This window comes from Drosophila kikkawai, chromosome 2L (assembly GCF_030179895.1).
Source record: "Drosophila kikkawai strain 14028-0561.14 chromosome 2L, DkikHiC1v2, whole genome shotgun sequence".
NCBI classification, from domain to species: Eukaryota; Metazoa; Arthropoda; class Insecta; order Diptera; family Drosophilidae; genus Drosophila; species Drosophila kikkawai.
In genome coordinates this window covers 6,676,372-6,694,088 of record NC_091728.1, presented here as the reverse complement: position 1 = coordinate 6,694,088, position 17,717 = coordinate 6,676,372, and the positions used below count along the sequence as shown (strand labels likewise).

At 45.0% G+C, this 17,717-nt stretch overlaps 4 protein-coding genes across 7 annotated transcripts; 2 read left to right on the top strand and 2 right to left on the bottom strand.

Moving 5' to 3' along the window:
• Positions 1 to 145: 145 nt before the first annotated feature.
• On the bottom strand, positions 146 to 3,387 carry LOC108082018 (transmembrane protein 184C). 4 transcript variants are annotated; one of them, XM_070283298.1, is made up of 6 exons: positions 2,714 to 3,386; positions 2,350 to 2,627; positions 2,064 to 2,270; positions 1,902 to 1,998; positions 1,388 to 1,775; positions 146 to 1,318 (listed from the first exon to the last, which is right to left on the bottom strand). In XM_070283298.1, the coding sequence occupies exons 1-6, from the start codon at positions 3,011 to 3,013 to the stop codon at positions 1,035 to 1,037; spliced, it is 1,554 nt and encodes a 517-aa protein (XP_070139399.1). In that variant the 5' UTR covers positions 3,014 to 3,386; the 3' UTR covers positions 146 to 1,034. The 4 variants fall into 4 exon arrangements, with proteins under 4 accessions (XP_070139399.1, XP_017032771.1, XP_017032772.1 ...); XM_017177282.3 differs by having other exon boundaries at positions 146 to 1,321; positions 1,445 to 1,775; positions 2,714 to 3,385; XM_017177283.3 differs by having other exon boundaries at positions 1,445 to 1,775; positions 2,714 to 3,383.
• Positions 3,388 to 3,801: 414 nt separating this feature from the next.
• On the bottom strand, positions 3,802 to 6,978 carry Dref (DNA replication-related element factor). Its single transcript, XM_017177330.3, has 4 exons — positions 5,493 to 6,978; positions 5,132 to 5,418; positions 4,675 to 5,065; positions 3,802 to 4,614 (listed from the first exon to the last, which is right to left on the bottom strand). The coding sequence occupies exons 1-4, from the start codon at positions 6,619 to 6,621 to the stop codon at positions 4,292 to 4,294; spliced, it is 2,130 nt and encodes a 709-aa protein (XP_017032819.1). The 5' UTR covers positions 6,622 to 6,978; the 3' UTR covers positions 3,802 to 4,291.
• An 89-nt stretch (positions 6,979 to 7,067) lies between these two features.
• On the top strand, positions 7,068 to 8,244 carry RpL13 (ribosomal protein L13). Its single transcript, XM_017177333.3, has 4 exons — positions 7,068 to 7,090; positions 7,362 to 7,622; positions 7,687 to 7,995; positions 8,065 to 8,244. Exons 2-4 carry the CDS (start codon positions 7,380 to 7,382, stop codon positions 8,167 to 8,169), a joined length of 657 nt encoding a protein of 218 aa, XP_017032822.1. The 5' UTR covers positions 7,068 to 7,090; positions 7,362 to 7,379; the 3' UTR covers positions 8,170 to 8,244.
• A 369-nt stretch (positions 8,245 to 8,613) lies between these two features.
• Positions 8,614 to 10,850, top strand: LOC108082055 (uncharacterized). Its single transcript, XM_017177331.3, has 2 exons — positions 8,614 to 8,962; positions 9,025 to 10,850. The coding sequence occupies exons 1-2, from the start codon at positions 8,782 to 8,784 to the stop codon at positions 10,764 to 10,766; spliced, it is 1,923 nt and encodes a 640-aa protein (XP_017032820.1). The 5' UTR covers positions 8,614 to 8,781; the 3' UTR covers positions 10,767 to 10,850.
• The last annotated feature ends 6,867 nt before the right edge of the window (positions 10,851 to 17,717 follow it).

The following is a 17,717-nucleotide window of genomic DNA, read 5'->3' as shown; positions in this document are numbered from 1 at the left end:
TCAGCAAATATGTTTAAAACCTTTCTTATCACTTCAACGTCTGGCGGCAACCAAAATAAAACAAAGATAAGACTTAATACTATATTACAATGAATGAGAAGCAATGTTAGTGTGCATGGGCGTGCAAATAATAAAAACATAAAAGTCAGTTGCAAATTGTTTTCAAGATTATATTATTGCGATGTATATTAGTTTTACAATAAGAATTTCTATATAAATACAAGTCTCGCCCTTTTCGGACCGGCGGCAGTCACAAAATTCACAAGCGCTCCATTAACTACATATACTTCTTCGGGATCACCTAGCGGGGAGGGGGGAATGCACATATTTAGTAAGAATATCGTTTCGAGTGCAAGGTCTGCCTGCAAAAACAGTGTATAAAATGTACGTACAAAACGCCACTAGACTCGCCTATTTCTATAATGATGATTCTTTGGGCTAAGGGATGTGTGCGATTACAATAATTGGGTGGCATGGAAAATCAGTTGGGTTGCTGCGCTTTCGCAATGAAAACTAAGGCCACGATTTCAAAGAACCCCATTTGATGGGGACCGGTAGAATGAGTTCGTTTCATGAGTATTTTAAGCCTAACACACATCAAGATAGAGGGGAAATCATAAATATAAGCAGAACATAAAGTGAATAAGGATTGAGGGGCGGTTTGGGGGAGTCTAGGTGATGTATTCTCGATCGCGGCGACGCCGCGTCGTTGAGGCAAAAACTACAACGGGCTGACCGCCGCCAGCACCGTCGTCGTCATCGCCATCATCGTCTTCGTCCGCGTTATCATTATCATCATCGTCACCGTCATCATCCCCGCCCGTTGAGTTCGACCACTCGGATGCTGTCTGATTGCTGCCCGTGGCACTGAACTTGAGGCTGCTCGACATGCCAAACGACACGGACAGCGAGGCACTGAGCGACGAGGCGGCATTCAAGTGCTGGCTCACATCCACGCCGTCCTCATCCTCGAATGCGTCGTCAATGTGCGGGTATTGGTGATGCTGCTGGTATTGGTATTGCTGATAGCGGTGTCACCTGCCTGCTCCGCCACCCAGAAGCAGGGCATAGTCGTCATTGGACTCGGGAATGGGCGCGGCGGCCGAAGCGGCCCCGGCGCCGGGTGCCAGACGCAGGAAGCTGCTATTGCCACCAGCACCACCGGCGCCCAGATCCCTATCCCTTTCACGCTCACGCAGATGTAGCGTTTCACGCTGACGCGTCGACGGCTGTGTGCCCGCCGCTCCTGGCAAGTGTAGTTGCTGTTGTTGGTAGTTGTTGCTATTGCTACTAGTAACCATATCATCGGGCGGCACGCCTGCTAGGGGAAATCGAGATTGAGATTGGGAGTGAGTGGGTTGGTTTTCGGGGAGTGTGCTCAACTTGCCCTCGTAAACGGGCACGATCAGGCGACTCGACGTTGCGCCATATGTTACCATGTTACCTGACTGCGACGAGCTGCCCGACATTTGCTGATCCTGACGCTTGCTAATGAGATACTCAGACTCGCTGCTGGAGCGACGAGGACTACGCGCCAGCGGCTGATAGGTGCTACGTCCCTGAAAGCGGCGACTCAGCGAACTGCTCACAACTCCCAGGTGCTCGGTGACGTCCTCTTGCATGTCGGATATGTCCATCATGGAGAGGAAGGCGCGGCACCAGTTATGGTTCGGATTGTTCCAGTACTGCGGCGAGTTGATGTGGAACGGATGATGCGGGAAGCTGTAGATATGAGCCACGGCGGCGATGAACATCTCGATGCAAATGAGGAAGTTCTGGCAAATGGCGATTACAAAGTTAGAAACTTTCACTTTAAATAAGACAAATTTTGTTTTCCATAAAGGTCTCAATAAGAGAAAGTGGCTTGAATCGCCTGAGGCAAAGGTTCACCAGTAGCTCACCTGCAGTAGAGATGCCAGATTCGTGTCGCCCACATCCGATCCGAAAATGTCCTTAATTATATTGTAATAGACCAGCACATTGAGCAGCACTCCTTGGCTATGATTCAATTAAATAAGATTCTCAAACACACGAAGCTTAGACAGCGGTCTCCTGGCACTTACAAGAAGGAGAAGAACACCACAGCCTTGATGCAAAGGAACTTGGGAATGGGCTTCATTGGCTTGAGGTCCTCCTTGTTGGCACGGTAGAATAGCACCAGGCAGTACATGGCCACAAACTGGGAGATGTTGTTCACGACCACGATGTAGGGGAAGGCCACGTTACCGGCAAACTCGCCCTCGCCATAGACGCCGCACAGCTCACAGATGCTAAGGATTAGATTTAACCGATTTCAGATTACGATTTGCAAGAAAATATAGTATATGGGTTGAGTCTCCCGGCACTCACACAGAGATGAAGGTGGTGATCGGTCGCACCACTGTATATTGGAGGATTCCGTGCTTGCAGTTGTGGATGAACTCGCGCCCCATCACCCACGGTCGCATGCAACAGAGCGGAAAGAAGTGCTGTACCTGCGGCTTGTACTCCATGGTGGCCTCCAGGTCCATGTTGAGATTCAAGTAGTTGAGCAGGTACACCATGAAATTGTAGATCACGTACGCCTCGTAGCACTCGCGCAGCGAGTCCACGTAAATCGAGTGCTTCGGAAAGAAGAGGCCGATCCACTGCGGGGAATCGTACAAGCAGTATTAGATTTCGCACACTTGTTTGCGGTCTCCGATTCCAATTCCCATTCCGATGACCCACTTACCGCGTTCAGGGCGTAAATGGGCACCATCCACAGTATGCGAATGATGTGCTTTTGCAGAATCGGTTTCGTGAAATGGATGACGTGTTGGATAATGTGCCATATCGACACGGGCACGGCGGCCAGCACGAAAAGACCACCGATGAGGATTAGCTGGTCGTTACGCTGGAAGCCATCCTTCACCGAGTTCACAATCAGGAGCGGAACCACAATGATGGCGAAAATGCCATAGGTGACGATCAACAGCGGCCGTATCCATATCCGCCAATCCTCACAGAAGCGTCTCAAGTCCAACCCGCACATCGTTCGCCCCGGCAGAGTGGTGTCTCGTCTGGGTTCTCGCTTGCGATAAGGGGGCCCGGATTTTCTGTAGAGCACAGCAACAACGCTGCCTAGTTGTTGATTCGTTGCTGTTGGCGTTGCCGCCGCCCCGTTGCTGTTTTCTCTTGACTTCCAACACTCTCCGCCGCTCTCAACCGTCACTCCGTTTGCAGAATTTTAACACTAAGCACGGGTGTCGCATCTACGATGCCGGCTCATTTTCAGGAATCCGCTCCTAGCAGTGCAAAGGGGCTGGCGAGCCACTAGTTGTCCTGTTTGCAATAATATTTTGGCCTTAATTCCCCTTCTTTTGTGGCAACTAGAGATGGCGATACTTCGATAATAGGTAGCAGCTCCATGCAGTGTGACCGTAGCAGGGACATTGAAATATGTCATAGGAAGGGAAGTTTTAAAATATTCCCTTTACACTGAAAAAAAAACGAAAGTAACTTATTGAAAAGAAAACCCACTTATCATTCCTAAATAAAGAGAAGAACTAATTTACATTTACTAATTTACAAGAATTAATTTACATTGAAATTTAAAAACCAAGCACATCGCTTTATGAGACCTCTTCTAAATATTAAGGAATGTGATGATTTCTAGAATTTCAAGTATAAATCTACGACAAATTAGGAAATTTGTTTAACATTTTAAAATTAGTTTTAAAGCCGTTTAAGCCATGGGGTATTTTTATTTATATAAATGCACAAAATATGTCTGAGATAAAGGAAGAACTAATTTACATTGAAATTCAAAAACCAAACACATAGTTTTATGATATTTATTGTGGTATAAGAGACCATTTCTAAATATTAAAGAAAGTAAGGATTGATTCTCTAAGTTCAAGTATCAATCTACAAATTAAGCGATTTTTTACACATTTTAAAATTAGTTTAGAGTCTGTTTAAGCGATGAATTGTTTTTCAAACATTTAAAAACAAATGTAATCCCTTTTCTTGATTTGAAAGGGTTTGGATTGACGAACCAAGACCTTTGGTTTGAATATTTGAATTACTTTCGTTAACATATATATACTAAGAGTTACATGATCCAGTGGGATACAGCATATACGCGAGGGATGATCCCACATGCTATTAAAAATGTGTCCTTTCTTTACCAATCTGGGTTGGTAATGATTTTGCAGTGCCCGTGGTGCCGTCTTGTCCATATACATACATACATACGGTCGGATTAAGATTAATATACATAATTAAAGTGTATTTATAATATATAAAAACAAGGTTCTGAGCTGGGTTCCTAGTTGCTGTGATGGTGCAGGAAGAGGATTGCATCGATTTGGTTGCCCGTGAGCATATAGCGCTTGTTGAACTCGTAGATTTGGTCGCGCAGAGCCTTCTTGAAGCTGAGAGTAACCACGCCGGGTACGCTCTGGTACAGAGTGGCCAGGTCGCGCAGCGTTCCGTATATGTGGCCCATTTTGTGCCACCACTCGATGGGTGACTCGTCGAGCTGGACAATCACCTCGTTGCGGTAGCGCTTCAGATCCGTCTCTACGGTGCTGTCAGAGTCCCGCTTTGGCGGATTCGGGATCTCGGCAATGTCGAAGAGTAGCTCCAGTTCTGCGGAGAGTTACGCGTTAGTCAAGGCTGTAAGAGATCTATGGCATTCTTTATACTCACTCGACCGCCTGGCCGATCCTCCAGCCAGTACCCTTGGCTCTGCCTTGATGTTTACAGTTGAGGGGGTTGTGGCGGCCACCTCGGTTGAGTCGCCGCCAGACGTTCCGCCAAAGGCTTTGCTGTACTTGTGGGTCAACATGCGAACACATCTGTCCAGATTGTCAATGGTGGTCAGGCGATGGAATCGCGGGTCCAACAATGCGGCAGCGGTCAGATTGTCGTTGGAAATGATGTGGGACTGCAGGACACCGGCAATGGTGCGCTTCACATTCATCATAAGCGAGTCGTCTTGCTCGGCAATGCCCAGCTTCTTGATGAGAATCTTGGAGGTGATCGGCGACAGCATGCTGCTCAAGGGGATATCCTCGCCGCGCAGCGTGTCCAGAGCAATCTGCCAATAAGAGTTTAGCCTATAGGAAAGGTATCCTCAGGGATTTCGAAGCCGGAGAGTACATACCACCAGGGCACTGAGAGCCTCAGTCACCGTTTTTGCCGTCAGTACGAGCTGGTCCATGTCGTCGGACCAAGAAATGGACTCGGCAAAGAACTTGAGCATTTCGTACAGAGTCCAGGGGAAGTTCTCATTGTAAGAAGGCAGCTCCGCCACCTTGGCGCTGATCTCGGCCGAGTGCCGCTGGATAATATCCTTCACCTGCTCTAGAAGTGAAGCCACCTCCTCGATCTCGAAGACGCGACGCAGGCATTTGTCGATAACCGTAACGTAGCACAATATAATGGGAATATCTGGAAACCAAAATATAAACAGAGGTAAGTATTTCCAGCGATAAGTGTCATCTGTCAAATCCTAATGCTCTTACTCTTCTCCCTGAGATATGTGTGCAGCAAGTCCTCGTGCTCATCGTCGTAGTTGATGATGGCCAAGGTACAGTTGGCCAAGTAAAAGTCGGTCAGCAGATCGTCAAAGACGATGTAGTCTGTGTACTCAACGGTGGCGTACAGAATGCTTCTGACCGACTGCGTCTCCTCGTCCAAATAATGGTGATAGATGCTCAGGAAACGCCGCTGCTCCACATTCACCCACTGCTCGAAGGCGAAGGAGAAGGGCTTCTCGTTCGTGAACTCCCGCGTGATGTCGCCAATCTCCAGGAACTTGGAGGCATGCATCTCGGCGATCAATGATTCAATCTTCTGCGGTTCGGGCATGGGGGCCGAGCCGCCCACCGCCTGTCGCACAAAGTCACTGAAACCAGCGTCGTACAGGGAGTCCACATTGCGCAGATCCTTGATCACGATGTCCGTGAGGGCCTCCGGCAGATTGGCAATGGCGGCCGTCGCGTAGCCGCCATCCTCGTGCTTTATGGCTCGCGAATGGTGCAGGGAGCCCGAGGGAGTAGCCAGTTTGCGCTTACGGGCGAACTTTGTCTCCATAGTGACCATGCGCTCATCTTCCTCTACCAGCTGATCGGCCTCGTCATAGGTAAACGGGACCATGGTCTCGTACAGCAATGTCTGTGAGGAGCCATCCTCTTCCGCCTGCATGGCTGCTGTAGCCACGGCTGCCTCGTCCAGTTCCTCATCCGAAGCGTTGTCGTGGTTTCGATTATTGATGAACTCCAACTTTACGCGGCGCGTGGACACATTGCGCTTGGACAGCGGCGGGTGCGTAACGTTGCGCGGCGTTTTCCGCGGCGGTACGTGAATGTCGTGCTCCTGGCACAGCTCCTTGAAAAGATCCTTGTGGCGGTGCTGGAGATGCGCCCGCAAGTTGGTGGTGTTGCCGTGGTTGGTCAGGACCTTGTGGCACTTGATGCACACCACGTTCTGCTTGGTGATTACCTCGTTGTTGTCGTTGGACGGGAAGCCGAAGTAGCGCCAGTAGACGCTCTTCATCTTGGGCGAGTACAGTTTGGAAAAGTTGAGCTGCCCCATATCTTCGTATTTGAGTTCGCTGATGGCGACCGGCGACGCGGGAACCTCCTCACTCATCTTCAGTTGTTGGGGGATCTGTTGAACAAGTATTTCGATTTCGATCCGACGACGATTGCTCTTCAATAAAGGAATTAGCGCGCAATTTCTCGATTATAGATAGACGGTTCAATAGTCAATAGTTTTTTATCTGTATCAGAAGTACAGTTCAGAGTTGCCACGCGACACGCCAGCCAATCGATAAGGCAATTAAACGTAATAAATGCACCACCAAATGCTATCGGCGTCCGCTAATTTATTTTTGCGGACCTCGAAAATAATATTCCAGTGCGCCGGTGACAATAAATGCGACTCGCGAGAGGAAAAAATGTGAATTGATGAAAATTCTCGCTAACACTGATTGCATCACCAATCGATAGCTGGGGAAATTTCGTTGTCGGCACTGGGAATTTTCGAGGGAAATTTTCGTTGATGCTACGACGTGAAGTTGGTTGCGATTTCCTTTTTAATTCGTTGTTGGGAAGAAAAGGTGTGTGAATTTTTTGTACGTCCCAGAATTTGTTGAAAATAACAGAGGAACGAACTCAAAATAGTGCAATCGGATGTGCGAAAGATGCGCCGCCCACGGGCGCTGCAAGCGCGGCCCAAATAGTGTGTTAAATGCGTTAAAAGCGGCTGGAATATGCGAAATAGTTCAGCCACGTGGGTCGCAGCCGCCGCTGCTTCTGCCGCTGTTTGGTTATGCCGCACATACACAGACCCACATTAATGTTTATTATTGTTTTTGCTCCCCGTTGCAGCCAATCTAAACCGCCAAGATGGGTAAGGGTAACAATATGATTCCAAACCAGCACTACCACAAGTGGTGGCAGCGGCATGTGAAGACCTGGTTCAACCAGCCCGCCCGCAAGGTGCGCAGGCACGAGAACCGCGTCAAGAAGGCCAAGGCCGTCTTCCCTCGCCCCGCTAGCGGTGCCCTGCGCCCCGTGGTCCGCTGCCCCACCATCCGCTACCACACAAAGCTGCGTGCCGGCCGTGGTTTCACCCTGGAGGAGCTGAAGGTGAGTGCTCTGTTGCTAGGTCCGGGTTAAAGCCACCACTAAACGCTTCTGTTCGTACCCACAGGGCGCTGGCATCAGCGCAAACTTCGCCAAGACCATCGGCATCGCTGTGGACCGCCGTCGCAAGAACAAATCCCTGGAGTCGCGCCAGCGCAACATCCAGCGCCTGAAGGAGTACCGCAGCAAGCTGATCCTGTTCCCCATCAACGAGAAGAAGATCCGCAAGGGCGAGTCCACCCTCGAGGAGTGCAAGCTGGCCACCCAGCTCAAGGGCCCCGTCATGCCCATCAAGAACGAGCAGCCCGCGGTTGTCGAGTTCCGTGAGGTCACCAAGGACGAGAAGAAGTTCAAGGCTTTCGCTACCCTGCGCAAGGTAAGCTAACAGCGGCATGTCCTCCACTTGGGAGCTTAAGATACTCATGCTTGTATCTCTTGTTTTTAGGCTCGCACTGATGCTCGTTTGGTTGGTATTCGCGCTAAGCGCGCCAAGGAGGCCGCCGAAAGCGAGGACGCCGCCAAGGGCGACCCCAAGAAGGCCAAGAAGTAAACCGCATCCTGACCTGATAGTTCTGTCGATAACATCAACAACCAGAATAAAATATTAGTTTTTCATAAACGTGAATTATAACGCCGGCCTTTTCTTCGGTGTTGCCAGAAAATTTTAGCTCTCGCGGTTTCTGGGCACACTAAGCGCTGAAACACTCATGAACGTGAAGTCTGGCAACGTTGGTAGCTGCCTAGTTTTGCGTTCATCGATAAAAAAAAAAGGTGGCAGCACTTCTAGTGATAATCTGCAATCGATTAAACACAATGGCGGTTTTTATTTAAACATTTTTTAATAGGATTTATCTTATTTTAGACTTAGCTTAATATTTTAATAATACATACCCCTGATACATTTATATAATTGTATCATGTTGTGGACATTATAATTCTATCATGAATATAAGGAACACAAAACTGTAGCTTTTGCTCAACTTATCATTGACTTAACTGTACTATGGAAATGTCTCAAAATTTCCCAGCATATGTCAATTATTCATGTTTAATCCATCCCACACATTGTTTGCTACAATAAACACTTTAACATATTCATACTCTTCGGTATTGGGCCAATCAGGATAAAATTCCGAAAACTCGTGAACATACATTCCCGAAAATGGCGTTCACCTACAAGGAACTTATCGAAGTGGCCATTGGGTCACCGGAATCGGGACACGTTAACTTTTACGCCTTACAAGTTCTGCTCACGTGCTTTGCTCAGCGTTTGGAGGTCCTGGATAAGGTCGTCGTGCAGGACGATTACATGATGAACAACGTGCGCTTTCAGAGAAGTTTATGTGAGGGGACAGGGAGAAATGTAGTAGAATTTTAAGATTATTTTCCTTTTTTTTATTCTCAGTAAACTTAAGCAAATCGCGCATGCCTCGTATGTTTGCTGGAGCGGACGCTGAGGAAGATGCACCGGCTGAAGCGCCGGCCGAGGAGCTAGCTCCGCCTACTGAGGCCGAAGAGGTTCCTCCAGTTAACGAGGCTGAAGAGGCTCCTCCGCTTCCTCAGGCCGAAGAGGCTCCTCCGCTTCCGCAGGCCGAAGAGGCCACGGCGGAGGAAATCGCTAAAACGGAGCCAACCGAGGATGTGCCAGAGCTAGAACCTGAACCTGCAGCTTCTAGGCTGAGCCAGGAAGCAGGAGCTCCGGCCTCTCAACCAGAGCCGGAACCTTCACAAGGTTCACATGATGCTATGGAAGACTGCTTGGAAGTCTCTGCCGTGCCTTCACAGGTTTCTCATATTTCCGCTCACTCTATGAATGCCAACTTTCGGCGCTTGGATGAGCGTTTAAAAAAAGTTGAGCTATACAAGGAGCGGACCGACATGGAAATGAATGACTTTATACCCAATCTCAAGGGGCAGGTGAAGATAATAGTGAAGCAGCTGGACACTGTAGCCCACATGATGATCGACCAGAGACAGGATCCTCAGAGGATAAAGCTACTTCGTCAATTTTCCAAACAGCTAAGGGTGCTAATGAGGGCAGCAGACGAAGAAATTTCTATCGGAACGTCCACTGATGAGGGCGAAGGGGCTGAAGAAGAGCTGGGGCTGCTACACGAAGAGGTTCAAGAGGAGTCCTCTGCCAGCACGGTAATGGAGAAGGTCGAGGAGGAGCAGGAACAAGAATTTGGGCTGAAGTGCCTTGTGTACTCCCCAAGTCGAATGCTTAACGAGCTGTTGGATAACAAAGCACTATTTTGTGCCTTAAACAGCAAGGTCAACGATCTGACGGCTGCTTTCCACAAGCAGGAAACCCAAAAGCTTTTTGGTATGATAAATGACCTGCAAGCCACTGTGCGGGAGGTCAGACTCTACATGGCCAGCAATATAGAGCTCAACGGCCAGATAATGGCTCGCTTAAAAGTTCTTGAGAACGATGCGGAACTGATGAAGAAGACCGCTGATCAATTGGACATTGTAAAATCAGATAGGGAAGAGATGGAGCATCTGTTGGCCGAGAAACCGAACTTCGAGCAACTGGCGACCAAGATGTCTCTGGAGCAGCACGAAGAATTCAAGGTCAGGCTAGATATGAAGTTCTGTGAGATCCAAAACATTATCGGTCTCAACGAAAAGAACGTGCTGCAGATCATTGATAATCTCCGCATTACACTGGGCGTCGAAGCATTGGAGCTGAGTTTCAAAGACTTCCGAGAGATGATCGAGCGGAAGGTGCACACATTTGCAGACGCTCTACAGAAGTATATCGAGATGACCAACGATGATTGTGCCGCCGCCGTTGCCAAGGTCAAGGTGATGAATGATCTGGCCTGTCTCTCCTGCGACACCGAATGTGTGATGCGCACCGTGGAACGCTCAAAGGTGCCTACGCTCCCCAAAGCAAAGGGCTCCAATGGTCTGGGTCCCCTTATTACCTACGAGCTGGGACAGATTCGCAAATCTGGAGCCATGGGTTACTATCGCAAGGACGAGTACCCCCAATCCACAAGTGCATGGGCAAAGGGTATTTCCGCAGCGCCCATGGCGAAGTGCACTCAAAGGCGTGCGGGAGGAACCCACACTATTCACACGGCTGAGGAGCATATGCAGAAGGTGCTGCTATCCAAGAAGACCACAGTATTGGCATAAAGCCCCCATTAATTTTAAATAACTTAATTAAAAAGAAGTGTTGTTGTTGTTATTCAACCTGGCATTAAAAGGTCATCAACTCAACTCAAACAAAAAATTGGATTGGGTTGGCTTTCTGAAATTAGAATTTATTTTTTGTCGAGCCGAAGAAGACTTGTCAGGGAGGCCAAATTCAGGATCACTTTGAGCGGTGTCTTAGTGAATAGATTTTTAAAGGGTTTCTTGAGACCCTTAAACCTATTTTCCAATTTGTTTTGATTGCTATTTATATATCCTAACTAAAGCTGCTATAATAAATATCATTATGTACGGGAAATCTGCTGAAGATTAAAGATTTTTCAAAAATAAATTTCCTTTGAAATGTATATTTTATTTGAATTAAAGTCCAGATTGATATTAATCCCTTGGCAGTGACCTTTATATTAACGTATTTGCTCTTAACCGGAAATATTAATTGAGGCCACCACCCCGAATTCGATTTCCATATGGCAGTAATGGATTTCGAGCCCAAATACGACCATATTCATATATGTACCCGTACATATGTATGCAAAACCTCTCTCAAAACACCTCTTCGGTGGACATCGAAAAAAAAGGGTTGTGCTTCCTCAACCGAGTGCGACAAGCCAATTCAATTATCGGGTGGTGCAGGCAGCATCCAGATTCAGATCCAGATTCAAATGCCAGTCCCACCGACCCGCACCTTGAACCTTGTTTATGCACTTCACTGATTTTTATTTCACTTAACCTTGTTTGCTGCCGCCTTCCTTCGGGCAGGGGGTGGGGTGGCAGAGGATGCTTGTTTCGGTTTCGTGTCAACTGCATTCAAATTTTTATTATTGAAATTTATGAGCGCAAAAGTGATTTTCCACACAGTTTTTCCTGCTGCCTGCTGCCACCCCTCAGTTTTTTGCTTGGGTTTTCCTGCTTTCGATTGTTTCTCTTTCCGTTTTTACATTGTTCCAACTGTTGTTTATTGGGCCATGCTGGTGGCCATGGCTACCGGAGAGAGGGTAGGGATGGTCCTGGTCCGGGTGATCCGGGGTAGCTGACGGAGACAGGGAAACCCGAGCAAACTGCTCGTTCGTAATTGGCAATTGTTTTTCTATTTTTGTGTGTGTCACCTTTCGCGGCGACAGTTGCGGTGAAAGTTTCCTTTTTTTGCAACATGTGCGCCGGGGTGACAAATCAAATGCAGATTTACTTTTGCGGTTCATTTGAATGGAGGAGGATGCCAGTCAGATAAGTGGAGAAAAAACACGCAGAAAAAATGGGACTTATCGTTGTAGTTTATGTGTCCCTAATAAGGCTTAATATTAAGGTTATCATTTAAATCAAATCAATCATTTAAAAAAAACACACTACCTCTATAAATATATATTTTTTTGTTTTAAAAAGTTAAATTTATAAACAATATCAATATTTTTTAAATCACCTATGGTTCTTTTTCTGTTAAAGGATAACCAATATTTCATTTTTCATTTTTAATGAAATATGCAAAAGTATTTTACAAAGACTAGTTTTTTTTTTATTAGTGTAAAAAAGGTGGTGACTGAGTGTCCCGTTTGCCAAGATGGGAATTTAATTTAACACTTTCCTCCGCACAAATGCACTTCAATTTCGTGTTGTTTTTATCACAAAATCGATTTGATGTTTAAAGCTAAAGCGCCGCATTTCCAGCATAATTGATGCCGCGTCCCCTTTCCGCTCGCTGGCACTGGGTTAATCTGCATATGCCGCGACTGTTGCAAGTGTCGTCCTTGCGCAGGATCTGATCCGGACACATACTGTACGCATTTGTATACCTACGCCCGCGGTTATGCATGTATGGGTGTGCGGGGTCCTGTCTGCGCCATAAACGCAATCAGTGCTTAATGATCCGAACAGCAATTGGATTAGTGCCTGCTAGGCAGAAGGGAACACACAGAATCAGTAGCGAATCCTGGTCCTAGGACATTTAACTACGAGGACGATTTACATGTAAAAGATGCACAGCTTAGGCTGCGCTGCTCTGCCTGATTTCCAAATTGATTAAGTTTAGGGGTAAATCTCCTCTATTAACAGCTCCCAAGATAACATGTTAATGCTATTTTTACGATGGCATAAAAAAATCCCCAGATTATAAGTATACTATATATAATTCATTAAATCAATCGGTTTAATCAATGTTTTATTAACTCATGAATGGGGTTTCAGATACTTTAATTAGTGGAAAATTTAGATTAATTATGATTAGAGTTGCATAAGTAGAATATTTTGAATTTAGTGATTGCTGTTATTCGAAAACTACAAACTGTTTTTAAATATTTTAAACTCTGCCCAAACTTTAATGGTTTTATACTTTGTACAAGTTTCAAGGCTAGATATCTTTTTATACAAAATTATATTATATTATATATTATTATTATTATATTTTTTACCAAAATTTTTTTATAAAAAGATCTCTAGCCTTGTCGAATTCCCCTCTTCCTCAGAAACAACTATACTGCCACATCAATAAAGTCCCTCACCCAGCATGTCCTTGCAATTAGATCTGCTATAGAGAGTCCCCTAATTCCTCACTCTGTTTCCTAACGCATAATGAAATGCTTATTATTTTTCCATAAAAAACCACCCAAAAAACCAAACAAATTAATCAAATATGCAAATAAGCGGGCTGGGCAGGCCCCTTCGCCGTCATCCCATATTTTCACGCATCATCTATCAAAAATTGGCACTCCGCATAAAAAAAAAAGAGCAGGCAAATAATAATGCAAATCAGGCGGCGACCCTCTCCTTCCCACAGGATGTTGCTTTTTTTAGCCCACTTGGCTCGATTATGAGATCAATAGGACCCAGCCCTCGATCCTGGCAAAACAAATCGTAAAAAAGGCAAATTGCAGTGGGGCGCGAAGTATCGAAATCGAATTAGAATTACAATGGCAGGAAAATATTCGCATGTGCGAATAATAATTGCCGGAAAATATGCAAATGAGGTGGGAAAAAGTGGCTAAGGGCGTGAAATTGAAAATTGCACTTGAAGCGATAAATCGGAGAGTTGAATGTCCTTAGTGCTGCTGCCTCGTGTTGGGTCCCCCTTCGTGTCAACACGAATAATAACCAAGCTGGCACCGAAACCCTTTTGGCCAAAATCAATTAACATTTTGGGGGAGCAATGGGTGTGACGACGCTGAACAATAACAGCCGTAAGGACAACACACGATAATCAAGGAGTGGGACACCGCAAAATTGCTAAATGTTGCATGCCACAGCATTTCCCACTGGGGGAAACACAGAGTTTATTGTTGGTTTGGGTTATTGATTTGATAATACATTAAATGCTTTTGGTTTTCAAATTTACGTTCCAGAGTCATGAACTCTGCAAAATGAGCTTTTGCTGCCAAGTCGTTAACTTTAAGGTGAAAGGAGGCGGCCTTTAGTTTGTTAAATTGAAGGAAGAAATGGTGATTAATTGCCTAATTGAATGGAATAATTTAGATTTATTTAAATGTTTGGGAATTACACGTTTAAATTAAATGTTTACTATTTGAATTTTGCTTTTGTTTGCTTATAGCTTATAAAATAATTGGAAATAAAAATTACTTAGTTAACAGCTACATGCTTTTAATAAAGTTCCTCCTGTATCATGCTTTAGTAAACATTTGAGATGCTTTTTAAACTATTAATTACTATCTATAGAATTTTGGAATATATTTTCCATATATGTATGTATAACGAGCAAGCATTTGCCATTTAAATATTTTATTCAAATTTAAATATATCTTCTTTTATATAATGCTCAATTTAATCCGTCTAGCCAAAGCCATTATCTCCAGGTCCAACAGGGCAACAAAAAAGTTGCGTAAAAAAGTTAAATGTGCTCAAGTGCCTGGCAGATGATGTCCCAGCCAGCAGACTTTAAAGAATCTCCATGGCAGTCAGTGGAAGGAAAACCCTTGAAGCAAAAAACAATTACGCAACTGTCCAAAAGCAACCGAAAAAACAAGAGTTGCGACGAAACCGCAGCCGCAGTTTATCGCATAATCAAGTGCAGACAACAGATTTGAATTTTTCAATGAAAAACACATGTTAGAAAATTGTCCAGGGAGTGCCAAGTCCAACCTGACCCACCCGACCGACCACCGACCATCGACCACAAGTGAAACATTTGAATAGGCTTTAAAATCAAGTGTCTGTGTGTAATGCGATATTTAAATTTTTACATAAAAAACGGCCGTCAGATATAGGAAATAGATATACTTGAATATAAACCCCGTCGGGGGTTGGCTAAACCCGCTAATGTGAATACAATAGAGCCACTTGAGGCGACCGGGATCGTTTACTCACGCCACCAAAAAACCGCAGAAGGGAGGGTGGTTCCTCCACACAGCCCAAGCCCAAAACCAGAACAACCCCTTCCCCGAAGCCACAGCAAAAAAGGTCGTCGCCGTCTGACTTTCAATTAATCAAATTATCGCGCGCCCCTGGGGGTTGATGCAAACACAAAGTGGACTGGGTGGGCAACTGTGGCAGCCACTTGAAAATTGCAGATGGAGGGAAGGCCAAACATTTGTCCACTTTTTGCAATTCGCACAGGTCAACATATTCAACGTTTTCGGGTCCTGTAAATTTTCGATTGTTGTTGTTTGTCGCGTGTCCTAGCAACATCAATAAATTGTCAAAATCTGTCAAAATTTTTAATGACTGTGTGACGGCTAATAACCGAAAATCGATTTGTTCGAGGCGAGCTTCTACTGATTGCAATGGCGATTGAGTTTGCAGTTTTCAGTTTTTTTTTTTTTGTATTGCTACTGTGGACATTTTTATGGATTGCTCTTCTGGACAAACAATTTTAATGATCAGGGAGCATTTTAGAGTTTTTAGCGTCAGGCGGTTATTTTTCATCCAACTAAAAATCAAAAATCTAGCATGTGGGCGAGGGTTTTTCCACGAGGGTCATGATACAAAAGGTTTCAAAATACATTTAAGAAACGATTCACTAAGGCAAAAAATACACATTTTAAACTGTTTTGTTCTTGTTTCAATGGTAAACTCTGGGTTAAAGTAAGTTGGTAAGTTTGAAACATAATGTTAAATATGATTTTCTTTTTTAGAAAGTAATTTTTTTCAGTGCACTGCCGTTCCCATCACTGGCTTTCCCTTTGCCCGAAAAACCGCAATCCCTGAAACTTTCGCACCTGTGTTGGATGTCCAGGAAACCTCAACCAAATGCAAGTGCAGGACTTGGACAACCACCACCACCACCACCAACTCCTATCCTAAAGCCATTCTGTCTAACCCTTTGGTTTAATTGCTGTGGCATATCATTGCCGAAGCTTGACAACAATCCCACAAAGATTTGAGTCCTCCGAGTCAAATGGTTGTGTTCTCGTGCTCGTAACATGCATAAATTACGAGTATCGCAACTGTAACGTTCATGTCGCGGATGTTTCAGTTCATTAGGGGACAGTTTTCGACCTTAACCCTTTCCGTGTCCATATGCAAAATAATGCCGCATCATTAGTAGACTGTGGGAAAAAAGGGTTGCAAGTGGGGCACGTGTCTGGCACCGGCTGCAGTCCTTCGATTCAGTTTTAGATATGGACTCTGACTCGCTCTCTCCTGCTCCTGACCCGACATGGAAATCGAGTCTTTTTTGCTGGATTTACTGGATTTGCATATGCTGATGTTCACAGCATCATGCGAATTAGATTTTAGTGTTTTTCATTGTCGCAGGTCAAAGGGTTTGATGAGGGCAAATGCAAAACTGTCTAGTCATATCAAACTGTGATTTCATCTAATGAAAGCTTGGAAAAAAAAGTGGAAATATATAAAAAAGACTAAGTAAAAAATTGAATTAATTAAAGCCTTTACTTCCCCTTGAACCATTTGGAACTACAATGAAATAAAAAAGGGAAAAGTAAACCCCTGTTTGTGTGCATTTAAGATAAATTATTGATTTTTAATTATATAAAAACCGATTCAAAAAAATGTTAACCATTATTATTAGTTTTAAAAGTGGGTTTAACACTTTTAAACTTTCTGATTATTTTTCTTTGAATACAGAGCATCCTTCCAACTTAAATCTGTTCTATTTGGGCTGTCCCGCCCCCAATTTCTGGCCTTAAAGCTTCTCCCAACCACTGATTTTTTCCCACACACAACAGGGAAGCCACACAAAAAAAAAGGTTGACCTTGTTAAGTTTTTTTGTTTGCCAAAAGTTCCAGCCAAAACGGCGATCCATCTCAGTGTGGCAAGTTACCTGCCAGAGATCCAAGGGCCAGAAGAGATTGTGGGGAGACGACTCAGTTGGTCAGGTATTCACGCTTTATCCACTCATAAGTCACGGCTCTGTTTTCCGGGCCAAGAAGTTGAATGCTTGGCAACCCATAAATCAGCTCTTCATATGGGCAACAGTTCATCGGAACGGTGGGCAAATCTCTAATAATGATATCAGGGCAAGCTCTCCGGGTATATCGAAGTTTGCCCGAAAAGTGGGAGGCTTTTCTCAGGCTCCTTTCCCTTTTTAATGCCCCAGCAGGCGGGCGAGGCATCGTGACACCATCTCCATCTCCATTTTCGGATCCATTTTCAACTGCAGCAGGCACACAACCTGCAATAAGGAGAATCTCAAAGAGCCTCGTCCGGCTTCTCCTTTACCTAAAATTTTGTTAAAGCACTCGAAAAAATTAGTTTAAGTCCAAGGAGCTCAGCATATTAATAAGTGAGTAATCGATTGTCCAAGCCAACAAATTGGTATTCAAGTTTATACATTTTTTATAGTTTCTAGAATTCATTTCAAACTGTTAATACTGTTTCATTTTGAGCAGTGTGTAGGAAAAAACAATTACAAAAGTAAAACTACGCAGCATAACTAAGCTTACCTTAAAGTTGCCAGAGGAAGAGGAGGCGCAAAAAGGATAAGAGCGAAGCCCTCCCCTTGAACTCTTCCTGAAAAAAGAGTAAACATT

Coding starts and splice junctions, on each gene's coding strand:
- LOC108082018 (XM_041776141.2), bottom strand. CDS start 3,013: ATGTGCGGGTTGGACTTGAGACGCTTCTGTGAGGATTGGCGGATATGG. Junction 2,271..2,349: donor ATCACCACCTTCATCTCTGT/GTGAGTGCCGGG, acceptor TCTAATCCTTAG/CATCTGTGAGCTGTGCGGCG. Junction 1,776..1,901: donor ATCTGGCATCTCTACTGCAG/GTGAGCTACTGG, acceptor GCCATTTGCCAG/AACTTCCTCATTTGCATCGA.
- Dref (XM_017177330.3), bottom strand. CDS start 6,621: ATGAGTGAGGAGGTTCCCGCGTCGCCGGTCGCCATCAGCGAACTCAAA. Junction 5,419..5,492: donor CACATATCTCAGGGAGAAGA/GTAAGAGCATTA, acceptor TTTGGTTTCCAG/ATATTCCCATTATATTGTGC. Junction 5,066..5,131: donor AGGCTCTCAGTGCCCTGGTG/GTATGTACTCTC, acceptor TCTTATTGGCAG/ATTGCTCTGGACACGCTGCG.
- RpL13 (XM_017177333.3), top strand. CDS start 7,380: ATGGGTAAGGGTAACAATATGATTCCAAACCAGCACTACCACAAGTGG. Junction 7,623..7,686: donor TCACCCTGGAGGAGCTGAAG/GTGAGTGCTCTG, acceptor TCGTACCCACAG/GGCGCTGGCATCAGCGCAAA. Junction 7,996..8,064: donor CTTTCGCTACCCTGCGCAAG/GTAAGCTAACAG, acceptor TCTTGTTTTTAG/GCTCGCACTGATGCTCGTTT.
- LOC108082055 (XM_017177331.3), top strand. CDS start 8,782: ATGGCGTTCACCTACAAGGAACTTATCGAAGTGGCCATTGGGTCACCG. Junction 8,963..9,024: donor GCGCTTTCAGAGAAGTTTAT/GTGAGGGGACAG, acceptor TTTTATTCTCAG/TAAACTTAAGCAAATCGCGC.